The sequence below is a fragment of the Aedes albopictus genome, chromosome 2 (assembly GCF_035046485.1).
Source record: "Aedes albopictus strain Foshan chromosome 2, AalbF5, whole genome shotgun sequence".
Classification (NCBI taxonomy): Eukaryota; Metazoa; Arthropoda; class Insecta; order Diptera; family Culicidae; genus Aedes; species Aedes albopictus.
The window spans coordinates 290,285,414-290,306,981 of record NC_085137.1 but is presented as its reverse complement, the minus strand read 5'-3'; the positions used below and the strand labels follow the sequence as shown (position 1 = coordinate 290,306,981).

The 21,568-nt window shown below is 37.8% G+C and overlaps 1 protein-coding gene across 1 annotated transcript; it reads left to right on the top strand.

Moving 5' to 3' along the window:
* Nucleotides 1-208: 208 nt before the first annotated feature.
* LOC115266529 (uncharacterized) lies at nt 209-1,806 on the top strand. Its single transcript, XM_062848807.1, has 3 exons — nt 209-367; nt 429-635; nt 697-1,806. Exons 2-3 carry the CDS (start codon nt 463-465, stop codon nt 1,646-1,648), a joined length of 1,125 nt encoding a protein of 374 aa, XP_062704791.1. The 5' UTR covers nt 209-367; nt 429-462; the 3' UTR covers nt 1,649-1,806.
* The last annotated feature ends 19,762 nt before the right edge of the window (nt 1,807-21,568 follow it).

Here is a 21,568-nt window from a genome sequence, read left to right as displayed (position 1 = left end):
CAGTTAACAACTGTGGAAGTGCTCATAATACACTAAGCTAAGAAGCAGACTTTGACCCTGTGGGGTCGTACGCCAAGACGAGGAACTTTAATAATGATTGATTGAAGTCGTAGCTTTGTTTTATTGCTCATGGACTGCTTTATGAAACAAAAGTATAAATTTCAACAACAACCCAAAAAGATTTAATCTTTTTTAAAGTATTAAATTGAACTTGTTTTTTCATTTATATTTTTATTCTGTTCTTAGCCGCAAAAACACTTTTTGCCAAAATCATCGTAGAAGGGTCCTCAATACCATGCGACATTGGTAGCGGTATCGATTTGGAGCAAAAACTTCCGCAGTGGTATGATGAAGCGAAGTTCAAAAGGTGCGATTTATAGTATTTTAGATGAACTGAGAATCTAAGCTTAACATAACTGCCATTTCAGAGGACAAAAATACTTCTTCGACAACCGCTTTGGAATGATGCAGGCCAACTACTGCGGACTTGTTTCGCTGTTATGTGATCCAAAGGGCTTGACCATTCTGCACAACACTGGACGGTCCAGCACTGCGGAAACAGCCCGCAAACGATACATATCAACCACCCTCCATATGTTGTCATGGTATGAGATTGATCTGTCTCCAGGCTCCAAGTAAGTATGCATTATTCGAACTAATTAAGAAGACTAATAAAGCCACCCGTAACTATTTCAGATCATGGGACTCTCTGGTGCGGGTGCGCAAAATGCATCTGAACGCTTCAAAACGTTCGCAGGAAAAGGAAATCGGATTCATCACGCAAACCGAAGTGTCGCTAACCGTTTTCGGATTCCTTGGCTATGCACTGATTCGTCCACATCTGCTGGGCATCCGCTACGATAACGACGATGATCGGGAGGGTTTCGTGCACTTCTGGGCTGTGGTTGCTGCCATGTTGGGCGTTCACGACCGATTCAACATTTGTCTTCCAAAGTTGGCAGTGGTAGAGATGATTTGCAAAATATGTCAGAGATACATATTTATGCCGTTGTTGCAAATTGAAACGACGTTGTTCAGGTCCATGGTTCAAGCCATAGTAGATGGTTTGAGCGAATTTACGCCGTTCAACTCATACGAAAGCCTTATGTACTTTGTGCGACGCGTTGCTGGAATTCCTGGATACCAACACAACGTAGACCTGAAGAAGGAAACTGTATGTCGAAAAATTTTCAGCAAGGAAGAGATGACCAACATGAGGAAAGTGTTTGAAGGAAAGCCAGGATACGAATACATGGAACAGTCTGTGATCGACGACAGGATACTTCTGTTCAACATCAAACAAGTGAACGGAGCAATAGAGCTAAATCAAGATTCCTTAGATAACAATCTAGTGAGTGGTGTTTACAATAAGCTCAATGACCAACCAATCAGCAAAAATTTTCTGATTGAACTTTTGGGGCTAAAGCACAACGAAGAGCTGGTCATTGAAGCTGTCAAAAACGAGGAAGATTGGATCAGTAATTTGAACGATTCGAAACTAGAACTGTTGTCCGACAAAGATCTGAGATATTTCAAGTTCAAGTGTAGACTGATGGAGAAAAATTACACGCGCATCGGCAATTTTCTTAACGAATCTATGCTCAGTTGGATGCTTTATCGTATGAGGAAAGCTCATAGTAGTCAATAGTGTCAATAAAATTATGTGATTCTTTTGAAAAAAAAAAATAGTGCTTATTTGGCACATGTGTAATACTTAGACTACACATGTGTGGGGATTTGGAGTACGTTTTCAATACAATAATAATGTGATAATTCTTATGAGCAATAAAGACATATTTTAAGTGATACTTTGTTTAACTTTTTTCCCGAAACTTTCACTCTTTTGTTCTGGATAATTTGAATAAATTCTAGTGAGTCGAATAGCTTTTTAAACTCATAGACAACAATGGGTTTCCAGAAACATCTAGGAACAGCGTAACAAACATTAATTTTTGGTCTGTCTCAAGAGCAAACTTATGTGTCTCTTACAGATTTTGGGTCGCTGAATCCGAATCCGCTCCAGCACGTCATAATTTTGAGCTATGGGGGTAAGGAAGAGCAACTGACGAAAGATTCCGAGTGCTGGGGCTGGAAATCATATCTTTGACTCCCTGAGACCCTTTTTAAGAGCCCCTCACATCTCCTGGTACCCTATGAACGCCCTCTGGCCTCCGTTGCCATAGTTAAGGCCATTAGGGGTCGTCCATAAATGACGTAGCGTTGGTGGGGGGGTTTGGGTTTTGTGATTTTCTGACGAAGTGTGACAATAGGGGGTGGGGGTTTATGATATGCTACGTAGTTTTCTACTAAGCCTATTGGAAAAAAGTATTTCGTAGTTAATAAAAGTTTTACTGGCATTACGTACCAGTAAATCAAAGAAAAAAAATATATTGCATGATTTTTTTCCATTCACATTAATGTAAATAACAAATAATGAACAGCTTCCATTCATAAGACATGCAGCTATCGGACGCAACAACTGTATCTGAGAAAAATGGTTTTGGAATCCTGCGTAAAGAATAATGCATTGCGTATACAGAAAAAAATCAATAGTTTGCTGCTTGCTATAGGGCACTGCACACCGCTACAGTTGCAAAGGTGAAAAAAATCAGTTTTGGCATTATGGCATTATTTGAGGAATTCCTTATATAGTTTCTACAGGACTTCCTCGAAAAATTCCTCCAACAATTTCTTAAGGAGATTCTCTAGCAGCTTTGTAAGGAATTTCTCATGGTGTTCTTTATAGGTTTCCGCAACAGAAAAAGGATAATATTTCCACAGGAATTCCCACTGCGCAAGTTAACATTCCATGTTAATGTTACGTCATTGGATTGCGAATGGTTAAAATATAAATGTTGATTCCTTAAAAGTCGATATCGGCGGGTAACTGATTGATCAGGTTCCCCCACTGCTCAACTACACCCCAGTTTACGGTATTATTAAAAACATGGTTCAATGAGTACACTACTAAAAATAACAAACCGTACAAAATGCCATTTTTTTATTCAAAGTTTCAAATTTGTATAAAATGCACTTTTTAAAACTTTTTTTTAACGTTTCAATAATTTGTAGCGAAAAAAAAAATTGTACACGGAAAAATCTGGAAAATAATGATTATTACTAGCAGCTATGTACACATAACATTTCATTCAACACTGATTTTTAAAATTCGTATTTTTATTTTGGATAGAAAAACCTCCAACATTTAGAAAATGGCTTATTCCAAAAAAACAAACTACTTTTTGGTCGAACTTTGACGCTCTGTTTTAAATATCGTCAGAGGTTATATAATTCCGTTTTCTGGTAAACAACCCCTTCAATAATTTTAAATACATGCCCATTTGAAAAAATAATGCGAATTTTCAACTTTTTGTATTTTTTATTTGTGGTATCGTTTTTTTTTTGAAAACGCAAAAAACCGTTCCTCAAAAAAAGTTTTTTTTTTTATTTTTAGGCATTGCGCTAAACTGCGGAGGATATTGTTCTTGATAAAAATTATTTTCCTATATCACGAGCATTCTGGAAAAGAATATATTTGCGCAAAAATAAAAGAAAAAAATATTTTTTTTCTCAAAGCTTTGCAATTTCAAATTTTTAAAAGGTGTTCAAAATTATTAAAAAATACATGTGCAATCTTTGCGATAGTTAAATGATAGTTTTTTGAAAATTTAGAAGATTAATATAGTACCTATCTCAAATTAGCAAAATCAAAAACAAAAATTTACATAATCAAGAATTAAAAAAAAAATCATTTTCCAAAACGATTTTAGATGACGAAAAACGATATTTAGATCAAAATTATAAAAGGGTATTATTTATATTTTTTAGTTTTTATTTATGTGTATTTTAACTTAAATGCTAATTCTACACTATAGGGTATTATAGGGTTAAATACTATTCTCCTTAATTTTCTCTGGAACAGAACAAAAAATCAAGTGCCTGTTGTTGACTTTCAGGAATTGCTTTAGAGAATCTAAAGGAATGGAAGGATACAGGCCCGGATTTAAGGGGGGGCAAAGGGGGCAAGTGCCCCGGGCCCCCCGATGAAGGGGGCCCCCAAGAATCCGAAATACAATTTATATTTTTCAACGAAACCATATAAAATTCACGTGAATGGGCGTTCATATTTTAAACAAAGCCCCTATAGCCACCGCTGTTCAGGTGTGGATGTTCAGCATGACCATACTAAGGGTGACGCGTTCAATTCCCGGTCGTTCCAAGAACTTTTCGTAAAGGAAAATCCTTGACTTCCTTAGGAAAAGAGTGTCTTCGTGTTTGCCACACCGTATGCACATACGAAATGGTCATTGACAAAGGAAACTCTTTGTTAACAACAGTTCCATAGTTACTGTGGAAGTGCTCATGAAACACTAAGGTAAGAAGCAGTGCCCCAGTGAGGACGTCACACTAAAAAAAGAACTTATAATGGATCATTGAAGCCGACTTTTCCGCTACTCACCGCATCAAAACAAAAGCGCCACCGCATATGGACGGTTACACAGTGACAGCAGTTGAGTTACGTCAGTTGAGGCTACGGTGGCGCTATCTGCTCATTTCATAGCGGCTGTTTTAGTTATTTTAGTGATCCATTGGGTTCCTAAAGGTATCTAAACTATGTTTGGCCATTTATCTGGATTTTCTCTTAAGAATAATTCGAAATCAAAAGTTTCATAATTTTTGGTGCAGTATTTAAAAATACGCGATTTTCTCTAAAAACCCTTGAAAGTTCTTATCGAGTGGAAACACTTTTCCGTGACTTCAAGTTGCTACAAAAAGTGTCTCTAAGCAGAGTGCGAGAAAGATTAAGCTTTTGAGTAATTGTACATCAATATAAATTTCAATAGTTTCACAAATTTATCTATTATTTCACAATGGTTATACAATTATACATACGTTTGTTGATTATTATTATATTTTGAAAACAAATGCCTTATACTTATTTGCATCAGTTCGCTGCTATCATGAAAAAGAGAACCACTAGGTTAAAGTCCCTCTTCAAAACTAAATACACACATGAAAAAGAGAAGATGATGAATTCTGGAGATGTTTGGGAGTTAAGGCTAGTTTTGAAAACCGAGTGTCCTGGAAACTGTAACTTTCCATATCTTTGTGTTTGGTTTTACTGAAGATATTAAGATTTATTGCTACAGTTGCTCCCAAGAGACTAATATTTGTATAATCTGAATCTTGAAATACTCGCCGGTCTCGTGCAATCTCAAATAAAGTTGCTGCATGTTGATGTAAATGCATGTAGATTTTTAACTGAACGCGAAGTTCTTAAACTTGTATAAAAGTTTTCAATTCGGATGAAAGTTTGAAATATATGTACTATCTGAACAAGATGTCATTTAAGCTAGCATTTTGAAATTTGAGTCAAATATCAAATTAAATGTTCGAATAATTTTCTATTTGTCGGAATTTTGGAGAAGTTCAGAAATCAGAAGCTTTCAATATTAGGCCTAAAATAATACATAAGATTAAGAAAAAAAAACGTAATTATATGGTTCATTTTTTTCGAAATTTTAATTCTGGGGGCCTACTTTATAGGGTTTGCCCCGGCCCCCCGAGGCCTAAATCCGGCACTGGAAGGATAGGAATGCGTGGTAGGATTAATCTAGAAATTCTTGCTGCGATTCTTTCAAGAATTTCTGCTTCGTTTCTTGTAGGTTTTTTTTGTTGGTATTTCTCCAAAAATTCGGCCGGAAATTCTTTCAGTTTCCCCTATGTTTTTTTTTCAGACATTCCTACTGCGATTCCTGCTGTGATTCCTTCAGAAGTTTTTCTTGGGATTCTTTCAGTAACTCCTGCTGGGATTCCTCCCAAAAAAATTCTTCAACTCCTACAGCAATGCATGCTGGAGTTTCTCTAAGGATTTATCCAGTAATTTCTCTAGGGATTATCTTAGGATTTCTATCAAGAAATCCTGCGGAGATTTCTCCATATATATCTGCTTTGATTATTCCAAGAATTTCTGCTGAAGCTCCTCCAAAACTTTTTCTGGAAATTTCTATAAGAACCCTTCAGATATTTCCCTCTAAGAATTGTTATATGTATTTCTTAATATATTCTTCCATAAATGCCTCCTGGAAAATTCTCCCGGAATTCATGCTGGAAGACATCAACCCATTTCTACTGTGATTCCTCCTGGAATTACTACAGATATTTCCACAGTACATACCTACTTTTTTAATGAATTCCTCCATGGTTTTCTCAAGGAATTTTATCTGATTTATCCAGTAATTTCTCTAGGGATTATCTTAGGATTTCTTTCAAGAAATCCTGCTGAGATTTATCCTCCATATACATCTGCTTTGATTATTCCAAGAATTTCTGCTGAAGCTCCTTCAAGATTTATTTAAGATAACAGAGATTTCATCAAAGATGGCAATAGTAATTCTTTTAATGATTTTTCAGGAATTGCTCCAATAATGAAAAGCTATGGAAGATTAAGCTCTGGAAATTTATTTGGAAAGGCAGCGGAAATGTAGCAAACGTATGACATACTTGTCAATCAGATGTTGGTTTATTTTCATTCGATGACAGCCAAAGCTAGAAGTAATGATCAGACCCGTAGCGTGTGGTTGAACATGATGATGCTATGGTTTTCTACTTTTCGACTGTTTGCTTTTCAAACATCTTGACAAACATAAAAATACTGATGATGATTATAAAAATACTGCCGGACATTTCGGTCCGTTTGTGACCTTCTTCTGGGACTCGAATTTCACAGATTTTTCGTTCACACCACACTGGACGGAAAATCTGTAAAATTCGAGTCCCAGAAGAAAATCACAAAAGGAACGAAACGTCGGACAAGATAAAACAATAGTATTTTTACTTTTGTCATCCTCCTAGGCAGTGGTATTCTTGAATGTTACCAAGATTTCATCATTTATACTATTTAAGATTGATTATATGCTTCTTTCGTATTCTCAAAAATGCAGATTTTTCTATATTATTTTGAGTATTTACCATGTTGTTACAAAGGAATTTATCTATAATGTTATTTTGAGAAACTATTAAAGTTTTATTATGCGTAAAGCAAAATCAATATTCTTGTGAAATTCTAGCGAAAGTTTCTTCCTGAAAAATTACTAATCATTCTCACTGAGGAATGTCTTGAGGTTACTTCCGAGGATTTCAGTTCATACAATTGTTATTTCAAGTAAATGTTTCTTTAGGCTAACAGAAACCATTCAAGACGTATTCACCCAAAAAACTATTAGTGATTGTTTTTCCTCAAAACAAATATTTCAGGGATTTCATCATACATTTTACCAGGTATTTCTTCGGATAGCTGGATATTCATTTCTTGCTGGATTTCATTTAGAAAATCTTTCAAAAATTATTTCAGTAATTCCTATAAGGATTTCTTTGAAAAGTTCTCAACGAATTCCCCCAGAAATTCTTACAGAAACTCATTCGGGGATTTCTTAAAAAAAGTCAAATAAAAAAACTTCTCGAAGGATTCTTTCAGAAATTACCACAGATATGCGTTCAGGAAATTTATTGAGAGGAGGAGAGCGAAGTATTGAGAAATAAGTCAAAGGATTCCTCCCGATTTTTCTTCAAACATTTTATTAGATAATCTAATCTCCCATATATTCCTTACAAAAACTATGCAGATATTCTTTCAAAAAACCTTTCAGGGATAATTTTTTTTTTTTTTTCAGGATACCTTTAGAAATTCCTCTACAGATTTTTTCAATAATTCTCCCATTTCTTAAAACTTCCATTTCACATTTTTTCCCTGGATTTCTCCTGGAAAATAGAAACTCCAGTAAAAGTATATTTGAGGATTACTTCGAAAGCCTTCAATAGATTTCCTCCACGGATTCCTTTAGAAAATCCTGCAGATTTTTCTTTAGAAATTCGTCCAGAGGTTTTTTTTTCAGAAATATCTCTTATAACTCCTTCAGAAATTCTTCCAAATTTATTTTAGAAATTCTTCCTTTAACGCTACGGCTCTGGTTATGATTTGAACTGAGGTACCCAGTTCCGCTTCCGCTGCCGTCTACTGGCTTCTGTAGACCGCAATTGCTATAATCTAGGAGATGGCTGTGTTCCAGTAGGGATGTTATGACAAGAAAACGAAGAAGATGTAAAATGTATAAAAAAATCATTATGCCAAGGCACTGATTATTCACTTTGAAATCCCATTTTTTCTATGCCCTTAACACCCACTCGATTTTTTTAGGGAGCACCCATGGATGACGTAGCCTTTTATAGGGAAGGGGGGAGTCCGAGATTGTGTGACGAGCCATGTATCAAGTATGTTTTTCGATCGCCATTTCGACAAAATACACGATAGCAAAAAAGGGAAAGATGTACCAGCTTTAGGGGTTGTACTTACCTTACCAATCAGGCTAAGGCCGGGGTGGCCTCTGCTGTACATAGTAGCCGTCTCCATTCCACTCGGTCCATGGCAGTTTGTCTCCAGTTCCGCACTCTGCGTAGGGTTCGCAGATCGTCCTCCACTTGGTCGACTCACCTAGCTCGCAGCGCTCCACGTCTTCTTGTACCAGTCGGATGACTCTCGAGAACCATTTTAGTCGGGTTGCTATCCGACATCCTGATGACGTGACCAGTCCACCGTAGCCTCCCGATTTTCGCGGTGTGGACGATGGTTGGTTCACTCAGCAGCTGATGCAGCTCGTGGTTCATTCGCCTTCTCCAAGTCCCGTCTTCCATCTGCACTCCGCCATAGATGGTACGCAACACCTTCCGTTCGAAAACTCCAAGGGCGCGTTGGTCCTCTGCACGTAGGGTCTATGTTTCGTGCCCATAGAGGACGACCGGTCTAATCAGCGTTTTGTAGATAGTTAATTTCGTGTTACGGCGAACTTTATTCGATCGTTGAGTTTTGCGGAGTCCAAAGTTAGCACGATTTCCGGCCACAATGCGCCTCTGAATTTCTCTGCTGGTGTCGTCGTCGGCGGTCACCAGTGAGCCCAAGTACACGAATTATTCAACAGCCTCGATTTCATCACCGTCGATATAAATTCGGGGTGGCGGGCGCGGTGATTCCTCCCTGGAGCCCTTAGCCATCATGTGCTTTGTCTTCGACACATTAATGACTAATCCGATTCACCTGGCTTCACTCTTTAGCCGGATGTACGTTTCCGCCATCGTCTTAAATTTACGAGCAATAATATCAATATCATCAGCGAAACCAAGCAGCTGAACGGACTTCGTGAAAATCGTACCACTCGTGTTAATCCCCGCTCTCCTTATTACATCCTCTAACGCAATGTTGAACAGCAAGCACGAAAGACCATCACCTTGCCGTAACCCTCTGCGAGATTCAAAGGGACTCGAGAGTGTCTCTGATACTCGAACTACGCACATCACTCGATCCATCGTCGCCTTGATCAACCGTATCAGTTTATCCGGGAATCCGTATTCGTGCATAATCTGCCATAGCTGTTCTCGATCGATTGTATCATACGCCGATTTGAAATCGATGAACAAGTGATGTGTGGGCACGTTGTATTCGCGGCATTTCTGCAACACCTGGCGGATGGCGAACATCTGGTCTGTTGTAGCGCGTTCACCCATAAATCCAGCCTGATATTGCCCCACGAACTCTCTTGCAATCGGTGATAGACGGTGGCATAAAATTTGGGAGAGTACCTTGTAGGCAGCGCTCAGTAGTGTGATCGCGCGATAGTTCCCGCAATCCAACTTGTCGCCCTTTTTGTAGATGGGACACACGATACCTTCCATCCATTCCTCCGGTAATACTTCCTCCTCCCAGATCTTGGTAATGACCCAGTGTAGTGCTCTCACCAGTGCTTCTCCACCGTATTTTAGTAGGGGTTGTGCAGCTACCAATAAAATTTCACGAAGATCCGTCAAGCCAGTCTTGAGAAACGGTGTTTTTACGAAATGATGTTTTGAAGATTTCTCATATTGAACGCAAAGAAGCCAACTACTATATTGCCCAGTTGCTGATTTAACCATGCTGTTTAGCGTTATGGCGTCTTCAAGAAAGGTTTTTGGAAACAATAATGCGCTTCTTTTCAACTATTGGTCAAAATGATGAGATAAGGTGAGATAAAAAAATCTTTTTGAATTTTTCAAGATGTAAGGTGGCTTCGTGGTCGTGCGACTAGTGTCACCAAGCATTTAGTCGCATCATGCTAGGGGCGCGAGTTCGATTCCCGCCGCAGCTGTCAGGAAAAGTTTTCGGCAGTGCCACTGGGCGTTGCATGCTGGTCCGTTGTCTAGTGTCGTGCTTCCTTCAAAGAGCGAATAGCTCACTGGAAGTACTAAACGTGTCCGAGTCTTTTAAAGGTTGATGTCTTCACAAGAGTTGTAGAAAATGTTGTACTGAATCACTTTGTCGAAGACGCAAAGTTCGTAACTTCGTTACTTTTTAAGATACGTACGTTTTTAACCGACGGCCCCTTGAAAAGGGCTATTTTCTCTGTATATTTTTTTTTTAAATTTTAATTCTAATATTCTATTTATACAGTATCTAATAGTTTTAGGGCCCATATAGCCGAGGCGGTAAACGCACGGGTATTCAGCATGACCATGCTGAGGGTGACGGGTTCGATTCCCGGTCGGTCCAGGATCTTTTCGTAAAGGAAATTTCTTTGACTTCCTTGGGCATAGAGTATCTTCGTGCCTGCCACACGATATACGCATGTAAAATGGTCATTGGCAGAGGAAGCTCTCAGTTAATAACTGTGGAAGTGCTCATAGAACACTAAGCTGAGAAGCAGGCTTTGTCCCAATGAGGACGTTACGCCAAGAAGAGAGAGAGAGAGATCTAATAGTTTAATCATTTTGACTTTCTAAGAGAGACAATTACTTGTACTTTTGCATTTGTATTAGGTAATTTACCTACAATTGCCTCTATTGTGTAGCTTTATGCATGATATACAGGAGGTGGCCAAAATGTTTGGGATAGGCAACTCTCTCTCAAAAAAAAAAAAAATCATTATGCTGTAACTTTTCATAGAGTGCTTCAAAAATTCTCAAATTTTGACTGTTTGTCGACCTATTATATGTGCATCACTGGTACAAATTTAAGCTCGATTGGTTAATATTTCTAGCTAGAACCGTTCTCATAAAACACGATTTTTTAGACAACCAATTTATGAACTGTCATATCTCCTAAACTAGTTAACCAAATCGAATGAAATTTTGAACGTTTATCAACAATATATTGATACTTCATCCGACATTATAAAATGTTATATTTTCTCACGACGAATTAAGTTATACCGGTTTGACATTTTCACCCATATAGAGGAAAATAAGTAAAATTTACAATACCACACAAAAATTACTAAATGTGTTCTTACTTCAATCCAAATAGGCTCTATCATATCTAATAAGAGATATCTTGAAGAGAGAAGTTAATTTTTTTGGATATCAAAACTAAAATTGACATTGATGTAGAAAAGTTACATTTTTTTTTCGAGAAAAATCCAAAAAGTGTCAATCTTTGTTAACTTTTTCAAAGTATCTATGTTTTAATAACTTGTGAAGTACTAATATATTGTTGATAAACGTTCAAAACTTCATTCAATGCAGTTAACTGGTTTCTGAGGTATGACAGTTCAAAAATAAGCTGTCTGAAAAATAGCGTTTTAGGAAAACGATTCAAGCTTCGCGAAAGATTAACCAAATAATCTCAAATTTGTACCAATGATGCACATATAAGAGGTTGACAAACAGTCAAAATTTGAGAATTTTTGATGCACTCTATGAAAGTTTACAGCATGTTGAACTTTTTTGTGAGAGGAAAAAAAGTTGACAATCCCAATCATTTTGGCTACCCCTGTATAACCAAAAACATATAAAACCCGCTACAATTATTTCATTTCTAAAACCACCGAATGAAATGTTCTGCAAAGTTATGTAGTTAACCATTATCTATAACTTTGTAGAACATTAAAGAAAATATTGGTATTAACAATGATAATTTGAAACACTTTTCAAGCGTTTGGTAAGATTTTTATTTGACTCGCAGTAATTCCTTTACAACATAGTTTAACAAAACTTTTTTATGCTTCTTGTTAAGTTCATGTAAAAATTAGCACATGTATCTGTGTTTTTCACAAGTCATATAAGGCGCTTTCGCTTAATCATACTTCGACTCAGAGCACATGATGGAAAACACGTGTTTTAAACTGAACAACAGCTGAATTAATCTGTTGTTCAGTTGTTAATTATTATGTCTGTGCTAATTCACCACTGCTGAATAGGAGACGAAGTCTGATCATTATTAAACCACGGGAAGTTTATGTTTTGATTTGAGCGCTGCAATTCATCATCTCTATGATGGCGCAGATAAGAAGGCATGCGGCTGGCAATCGACGGGTCTCGATTCGAATCTGGATTTAGGTAAATTTATGTGTAGTTATTATTTCACAATATTTGTTCACGCCTCGATTTATTACGTTTCGGCTTACTCTTCTTCAGCCATCATCATATCTGTATATCTGTATCGATTTAGACAAATCTGATGATGGCTGAAGAAGAGTAAGCCGAAACGTAATAAATCGAGGCGTTAGTGTGTAGCAATCACCGAAAAATATCAGCAACCAATAAATATAGCAATTGCAACAGACCATCGCAAGCCAACTCGTCCAGAAATTTTGAAGACGCTCTGAATAATCTCCAGTTTGAGTTCACCAATGTATTTGGTTCTTTCATCGGCGATACGGATGATATTTCTGGAGCTAAGAGAGATAGGACCAGCAGCTCTTCCTCACCGAGTAATCCGGGCTGCAGAACTGGAAAGAAAACGAAAGTTGACGTTCCAATCGATACATCCTTTATTTCCAATTGTACAGCTCTTTCCGTTTCAGGCGAATTACCCGCCTACCCTCCAGCTGCAACTGTTGGAGTTAATGCTCCTGCTAGCATTACCGCTCACGCCGTCACCGCTACCGCCACTACCGTCGCAGCCGCCGCTTCAAATGTCACCACCGCACAAAGTGCTTTTTCCTCTGCTGTGGTGAACGGTGTGACGCTCCTCCGCACACACCGTTCACCAACAAAACTACCGCCGTCTCCACCATTCCTACAGGCGGTGCGCTCAACTTACCTGCCAAGCAATCATCTGAGGGTGCTGTTCCCAAGCCGCAACGCTATATCCCTTTCGTGACGAACCAGCACAATTGTGCTGTTGAGCTATAACAGTTTTGTGTAATTTTTTCAACTGTTTAGTCTTTGGTTTACCTGATGTAAATTATTTTGATGATTGAGCCATTACTTATACTTGCATGTCACTATGGGCCAGAAATCAAAATTTCGCGACAAAAGTCAAAAAAGTTGTTTTTCTAAGATCAATCAATTTTCATATTTGTATGATTGTTTGGGCTATGTTTGATTATATACCGACGATTTGTAACAAAATTGAATCATTTTTTGTATGGAGAAACTTCTTATGGGCGAAAATTCTCTATTTTAACCAATATTAAGAAAAATGTGATTTGTTGTGAAAAATGTGATTAAAAAATATAACGCATACATTTCCTAAAAGTAAATTTAGTATATTTTGCATATTTGATGCACAAATTGCGATGCTTTTAAGTTTAAAAATAAAATTTTACAATATTTACTCAAATTTTACGGTTTATTTGCCAATGTGTTCAAAAAGTAGGAGTATTCGATCGTATTCGACATGCAACCGGTCTAGGATGCTAGTTTAGACTCTTCTTTTTCAAATGCTATCGGACTTTTTTTTGCGGGAATTTGTGGGGAGCCAAGTTAGAGTGATGTTAGTGCTTGCTTAAATTTTACAATATTTCACGCTGTGCTTCAATAATCATCCACTCTTGCCATTACGACGCTATGATTTTATGGCTTGCGAAACCATATACAAAGCAACAAACAACTTTCATTCTGGAAGGTTTTGTTTCAAATATAAATGTTATTATAAGCTTTTAAATCAAGACCATAGACTTACTCAATGTGCAAAGTTTCGGTATATCCAAATTTAGAATTTTAAATAAACTCAACGTACACATGTATGTACAGATGGATACATTATTAGTGAAATTAGAAACAAATCCTCAGCTCAAGTGAGATTTTGATTCACGACCCTTATATGCTACACAAATGGTTTGCCGACTTAGCTACCGAGCCTATCAATGACACGGCATTTTAAATATTATAAGGAAAATCAAATCTTTTCTGAATTTTTTCTGTCACCGTTTTTTTTCGTTCCCGTGAATTTTTATTTGTACGGTGAAACTTCAATTCGGCTGATGCTCTAAAGGAAAATGCATCGGAAAATAAGAATCGAGTTGGGAAATCCTTTTTTGTTGAGCTGAGGACACGGTGTGTCTGGTAGAACAACATTATTTAAAAAAAATCGGTATCGCTAAGACACCCACCAAATGAAAGCTGAAGGTCCCCCCTTTCATTTGAGGCTAAAACAAGAAAGTTCTATCGGCGGTCCTAGAACAATTTTTTTTTTTCAAAAATTTATTACTATGAGACTTGCATTTTCTTCCTTTCCACCTTGAGTGTAACCTAATGGGCTCGTATAAGGTCGCTCATTATTAACGTATCATACTTATAGAGTAAACGATTAAAAACATATTCAAAATTGTTTATACAAAATGTTGCCCAGGCAAAAAATATTTAAGGGAGTTGTAATAGAATTTTGCCAATATTTAAGTATGTGTGTTAACCATCTTCTCCTTATTGAAATGTAGAAGAAGTTATTTCGACTGCCATTCTCCTCGTTTTTATCGACAGTACCACAGGTTCGAAAAATTTTACAGTCGTAGTAGGCCACGACTTGGATGTCAATAAAAATAGAACGATGAACAAAGTAGCTCGGATAAAATGACCACGTGCCGAGTCCGGTATTCGTTCATTTTGTGTTCCTTTCTGGTACTTGTAAAAGCATTTAACATTTTTCGCCAATTAGAAGGATTGCTGTGTTGTATATAATTAGGTATTGAATCATAAAAAAAAAAGAAATTAAATTTCAACATAGCTTTGCTCCAAACTTTTAGAGAAACAACTACGACATGAAATCATAAAGTTACGATGAAAACCGTACCAAGGTGTGCGTGCTGTGGTCGAAGAAACTTTTTCTGTAACCATTAATATCAATGAAGGTAGTTGATGTTCACTGATTTAGATATTTGTTTTATATGGTTGAGCATTCAAATAATAGACAGAATAAATTAGAAAGTCCCAACTTGTTTTTATTTGTATTTGCAGGTTATTGATATTACTGAACAACATTTTCTGAAATATACCAGATGTAGAAGTTGGTTATATCCCTCGAAAACATATCGCAATTATTCATTTAAAGTTTATTTGTTCAATAATGAGATCATACCCTTTAGAATTACTCTCTTTAAGTATAAATATAATTTAAATCTTCTACGCGGAGCATCGATATTTGCTGTAATTGTGAAACATGTAGTACTACAAGAACTGCAGTTTCTCCTAAGTTAACGGGCAAACGCGGCAGACTTAGCACTACTACCGATGATGCAAAAAGATAGTGCTCGTTGCAATTCTGCTAAAGATGCTAAAAGGAGATTTAATATTTGCATTGAAAATGCAATCACTGTACTCCATTCTCCTGCAGCAATACAGTGAATACATTCTTAATACGAAAATATCAGTTTTGGACGAGAAAACCGCGTTGGATTATTCAATGATGACGATTATGTTAATGAATATTATGAAAACGTATCTATTTCACCAATAAACTAAATAAAACAACACAATTTTTATTTTAGTTTTGCTCCATTACTGTAGGCCCACCTATCTCAAATAATGGGTCGTGACCCACCTGCCCCATAAGAAATACACGCGTTTTTGGGCTTCGTGACCGAGCGGTTAGCGGCGTCAGTCGTTTAGGTGTCTCGTAAGCCTCGGAGTGTGGGTTCGATTCCCGCTCCAGTCGGGGAAAACTTTTCGTCAAACGGAAAATTCTCCACTGGGCCACTGGGTGTTATATGTGTTGTCCGTTGTCTAATGTTGTAATGTTCAGTCTGTAGTGGCCGAAAGGTCGAAGACGGTGTAATTGTCTTTTTTTAAAGATTTGATTCCAGAAAATATTGAGTTGCGGTCATCTTAGGATTCTGGAAAGTGTATGTCGTCTTGTAATTAATTGTAGTATCTTGGCATGCCCTAACATCGTGACCTTGTGTGTTGACCCGCATACATTGGTGCATGATAAAAAGGACTTGGTGTTTTAATGTTTTAACGTTTACGTTGCCTGAAGATTTGTAGAACTTTTTTTTTTTTTTTAATTTCTTTGTATTTGTGAATTTTAACTTATTGCTAATTCTTCACACTTTGTAGAACTTGTTTATAAAGAAAAAGTATCAATAAAATGTTCAGTTTGTAGTTTTAGACAATTCGTGGTATTTGGAAGACACAGCAATTCCCTTATATCACAGACAAGAAGACGTAACTCTTAGAGAAAATTCATTAATTTTATTTAACTCGGATTTTGTTTTGCTGTCTTTTTCATGAACACGCTTCCACCTATTGGTAGAACCGCGTGAGACACTGTCGGCCATGATGGATTGCGATTTGACGTTTGCCTAACACGCACACTACTATACATATCACCTGTAAGTTTCAGCAACGTGTACATTCGCAAGCATCATAGTGTTCGAACATTAGCAGCTCTGGTGAAAGGATCGCGGAAATCAAACGAAATTTGAATTCATCGTTAAATGCATGTGCCAAGCCCTGTAAAAGAGTGTTACGTCTGTTTGTCTGTGCTTATATCGTGCATTGCTCAATAGGCCTTTTCAGCTGACAGGTTCGTGTATGCCACTGTTTACAACTGCCGAACAAAGGCTCAAATTCTGAACTGCCATTTTCATAGGAGAACTGTCAAAGGCCCCCAAAATCAGCTGATTTAAAACGTCTTCTGATTAGGTCTATAGAGAAAATAATAAAATTCGTCAAATAATTGAAATTTTTATCAAATGCACGCTATAAGGAGGAACACGGTGATATAATAATAATTACCAGTATTAGAGCATGACGCGGTACACATGTTAATTTAAATTTGAACTCATCATCTCCACCTGCTTGAAACTATTACAATTTTTCAAGCATTACTGCCCATAACCACGAAACTGACTACTGTTTACTCGATTTTTTATTCACTTGGGACTATTATGCTTTTTTGGGAAGTGTAATAAACATCATATAAAAAATCTTTCGTCGGAAAGCCATATTAGCAATGGATAAACTGTTTTTCGTTATTACTAAGTACTTTGAGAAAATACGAAAAAATATCATACTATATCAAAAAAAAATTGTTCTAGACCCGCCGATAGAACTTTCTTATTTAAGGCTCAAATGAAAGGTGGGACCCTTAGCTTTCGTTTGGTGGGTATTTTAGCGATACCGATTTTTTTAAAATAATGTTGTCCACCAGACACACCGTGAGGATACAACGCAAGAAGCTTACAGTGTGCGAGTTGGCTGTAGGATGGATTGAAGATTTATTGTGGAGCGTCCTGATGGAAGATCAAGTGGATTCCGGAAACTCTGGCTCGTCGTGATGTTGCCGATGGATTGTTCGTGATCAGGATTGACGTGCAGCCGTTGCAGAACCTTTTTGACGATCATCAGACAAACCGGTGAGATCTTTCTGATTTGCTTTGATTTGATTTATATAACACATTTGTAAGTGTAATACATTTTTTTGGTCAACACGTGATGAAAACGCCTCACTGGTTGTACACAGATGTAGCGTGATGTTGCTAAGCGACCACAGAACAGCCGTTGGGATGTTTCTTTTTGCATTTCTTAAACTTTACCATAGAGCCCAGGTAAATAATTAAACCACAACAATTTCTCGTACGCTTTTTCGCCAAGGAAAGCACCCCATTAAACCCTATCCAATTTCCAACTCCAGATATCTATGAAGTGGGCCAAGTTCTTTGACATATTCTGAGTAGATATCTAATCAACATTTCCTCCCCATCCCCGCTGATCGTAAGGACCTGGCCAGGTGTCGAGAGTTCGTTAAATGAAAGGTTTGTCAAGTCCCAGGCAACTTTTCTGGCGCATTAAACGTTTCTATCGACAGCCACCCCAGGATGTGTACGGTCGGCTATGCTATGCTATGCTATGCTATAAGGAAAATCAAATCTTTTCTCTAATCGCAAATATATCCATCCCACTTGTACATATGATCGAAGAGTGAATACCATTAATTGTTCAAATACTGACTCCAAGTCATTTGGCCGAGTGTCATTTGGCTGAATGCCGTTTGGCTGAAGAAGAAACGATCGTGCCACTGTTCTCCATAGTTTCTCCATACAAAAAACGATACAATTTTGTTACAAATAAAAAAAAAATCAGTCGGTATACAATCAAACATAGTCCAAACAATCATACATATATGAAAATTGATTGATCTTTAAAAAAAAACAACCTTTTTGAATTTTGTCGCTAAATTTTGATTTCTGGCCCATAGTGCATGTGACAAACTTTTGTTTATGTTGTGTGTGAAATTTACCACAACAAGTTAAACAAAAAGTGAGCAAAAATCGTAAAACATGAAAAAGTTTTATCCGTCGCAAATTTTTAATTTTCGATTTATCTAGGTGGACAAAGTTAGGAATCGAAAGACAAGGAGTAGTTCTGGCAAATGCCGAAGAAAAAGTGTTGATATATTAAAAAGTCTGAGAGTTGTGGAGAGCCAAATTTGAGCGATTTGTATGGAAATTTCACTTTTTTGAGCTCCGTCACGAAAGGGATATACCCGCCACAAACTCGGTCGCCTGCCAAACAACGACTGATTCTACGAACATTTCTGAATTAAACCACATCCCTACGAATCTGAACATTAGAATCCCGTCGTCATCATGCAACAACGCGGAGAGAGTGAATCATGTGCTCTCTTCATCAAACAAAACTCCATCTGTCACTCCGGCAGTTAGCTTTCCGTTATCGCAGGTCACTTCTTCTGTGCACGCCAGTAATGAAGCTTTTAGTAATAAGGTAACTGTTAGCTCTAAGTATGATAACCATAATGCGAACAACACTGAATGCCCACCTGTACTCGAAGCTGCTCTTCCCTCATTAGCTACCAGTACCGTTGGAAATAATTGGTATTACGTTACAAGATTTCAACCCCATGAAACTGAAGAAAATGTTATTAGATATATTGCTTATCATGCTCATTGTGACACCAACCGTCTAGTATGTCTGAAACTCGCACGGTTAGGGAATGAATCAAGACCGCTTTCATATGTGTCATTTAAGATCAATGTTCCTAATATTATCGAACGAATTGTTCTGTCCGAAGGATTTTGGCCGCCCGGGGTTTCCATAACTCCTTTTTTATATCGTCGATCGAACAGTCGCAAACCAACGGGTACTCGACCTCCTTATCGCTCGAAAGCATTGACCCCAGTAATGAGGAGACAAGTTCCGCAACCCCTAATTCAAACTACTCCTGCATTGACGCCCACGTCGCATCAACCATCGGATCGTCCAAATCTTCGTCGTTTCCTACAACATGTGAACACCCGCGCTCCTCGAGCTGTGTCTCAGCAATTGCCGGTACGTCACCCGAACACAGTGGTCTCCCAGATCAGGACATCTTTGGTGTAGATGGCCTATTATGCTACTACCAGAATCTTGGAGGAATGAATTCCAGTCTCTCTGACTACCGACTTGCATGTTCCGATGCCGCCAACGATGTGTACACCCTTAAATGAAACAACACAGCACAAGAGTAACTTTCACGCAGCGACCGAAAAGACAAAAGAATTTTCACGCCGATTTGTGTAACACCGGATCAGCACATTTTTTGTGTTGATCCAGTGTTACACAAATCTGCGTGAAAATTCTTTTGTCTTTTCGGTCGCTGCGTGAAAGTTACTCGTTGCGCTGTGTACATCGAGTTCTGCGTGTATGCTTTCACTGAAACATGGCTCACTGACAACACGCTCTCTCATCAAATCTTTGGGAATGAATACTCAGTATTTCGTATAGATCGTTCTCAGCAAACCAGTAGTAAAAACTCTGGCGGTGGAGTTCTTCTAGCTGTCCGCTCCAATATTAAGTGCAAAGCCCTCCAGCCACCCAACGGCTCGACAATCGAGCAGTTATGGGTTGAACTGAAGTCCAGTGTCTATACTTTGTTTATATGTGTGCTCTATATTCCTCCTGACCGCATTAACGATCCATCAATATTGATTCATTGCTCTGATTCATTGTCATGGATTACTTCACGCATTGCTCTAACGGATAAAATATTGATATTAGGCGACTTTAATTTTTGTTCAGTTGCTTGGTGCTACAGCTCTTCGGGTTATCTCTACCCTAACCTTAGTCGATCCTCGCTGAATCCTCTTCAGAAGCAGCTCTTGGATGATTTTAGCACAGCTGGACTGGTACAAATCAACACTGTTCTCAACTCTAACCACCGGCTGCTTGATCTTTGCTTTGTCACTGCTGATCAAACTTTTGATGTTTCTATCACTGAAGCTCCTACACCGTTAGCTAAGCATGTTCGACATCATCCTGCTCTACACATTTCAATCAAGAATTTTTCTCTATGCAAATTTAATCTAATCAATGAAAACATCCGTTACAAATTTTGGAAAACCGATTTCCAGACTATGAACCGATTCTTATGCTCGATCGATTGGAATTCTTTGTTCTTCGATCTAAACACCGACACGACTGTAGAGGTTTTTTCCTTTATTTTGTTATATGCCATTGATCAATTTACTCCTAAGGCAGTTAGCAAGCCACCGCTAAATCCACCTTCGTCAAATCATTCGCTCAAAAAACTAAAATCACTCAAACGTTCGGCCCTTAGAAAGTACACCAAATATCGCGACAGTTCATCTAAATCGTACTATTGCAGTTGTAACACTAGATATAAGCACTTAAACAAGAAGCTCTTCCGCGGATACCTACGTCGAACCCAAAGCAGCCTTAGAAGAAACCCCAAAAAATTCTGGTCATACATCAATGATCAACGAAAGGAAAGTGGTCTGCCGTCTACTATGCACCTCAGTGATAATCAGGCTTCCACTCTGTCAAACATTTGCGAACTTTTCCGTCAACAATTTTCTGCTGTTTTTACTAACGAGAATCTGGATGTACATCAAGTAAACGAAGCTGTCTCTAACGTTCCTCAACGCCCTTCTGTTGGCCCGCATCCAACTATTACCGACGCAACTGTTCAGTCTGCTTGCACTAAACTAAAAAGCTCTTCAAACCCGGGTCCGGATGGAATTCCAGCCATTATCCTTAAAAAATGCAGCAATTCACTTACTTCACCATTAGCCATCATCTTCAATCGCTCTATTCTTTCTGGAAGCTTTCCTAGAGTTTGGAAAAAATCGTTTGTGTTCCCTGTTTATAAAAAGGGTAAAAAGAATGATGTTAGTAATTACCGAGGTACAGGGGATAGACAAAATGATCGGGACAAGCAAAATTTTCACTTTTCAAAAAATGTTCAACTATCTGTAACTTTTCGAAAAGTGCATTAAATATTCTCAAATTTTTACTGTATGTTTATCAACTAGATGTGTATCACTGGTCCAAAATTAGAAAAGATTGGGCCATTCTCCACGAAGTT

What these genes read in the sequence shown, in the direction of transcription:
- LOC115266529 (XM_062848807.1), top strand. Translation starts at nt 463, where the DNA reads ATGATGCAGGCCAACTACTGCGGACTTGTTTCGCTGTTATGTGATCCA. An exon ending in GATCTGTCTCCAGGCTCCAA is followed by an intron (nt 636 to 696) that starts GTAAGTATGCAT and finishes TAACTATTTCAG; the next exon opens with ATCATGGGACTCTCTGGTGC.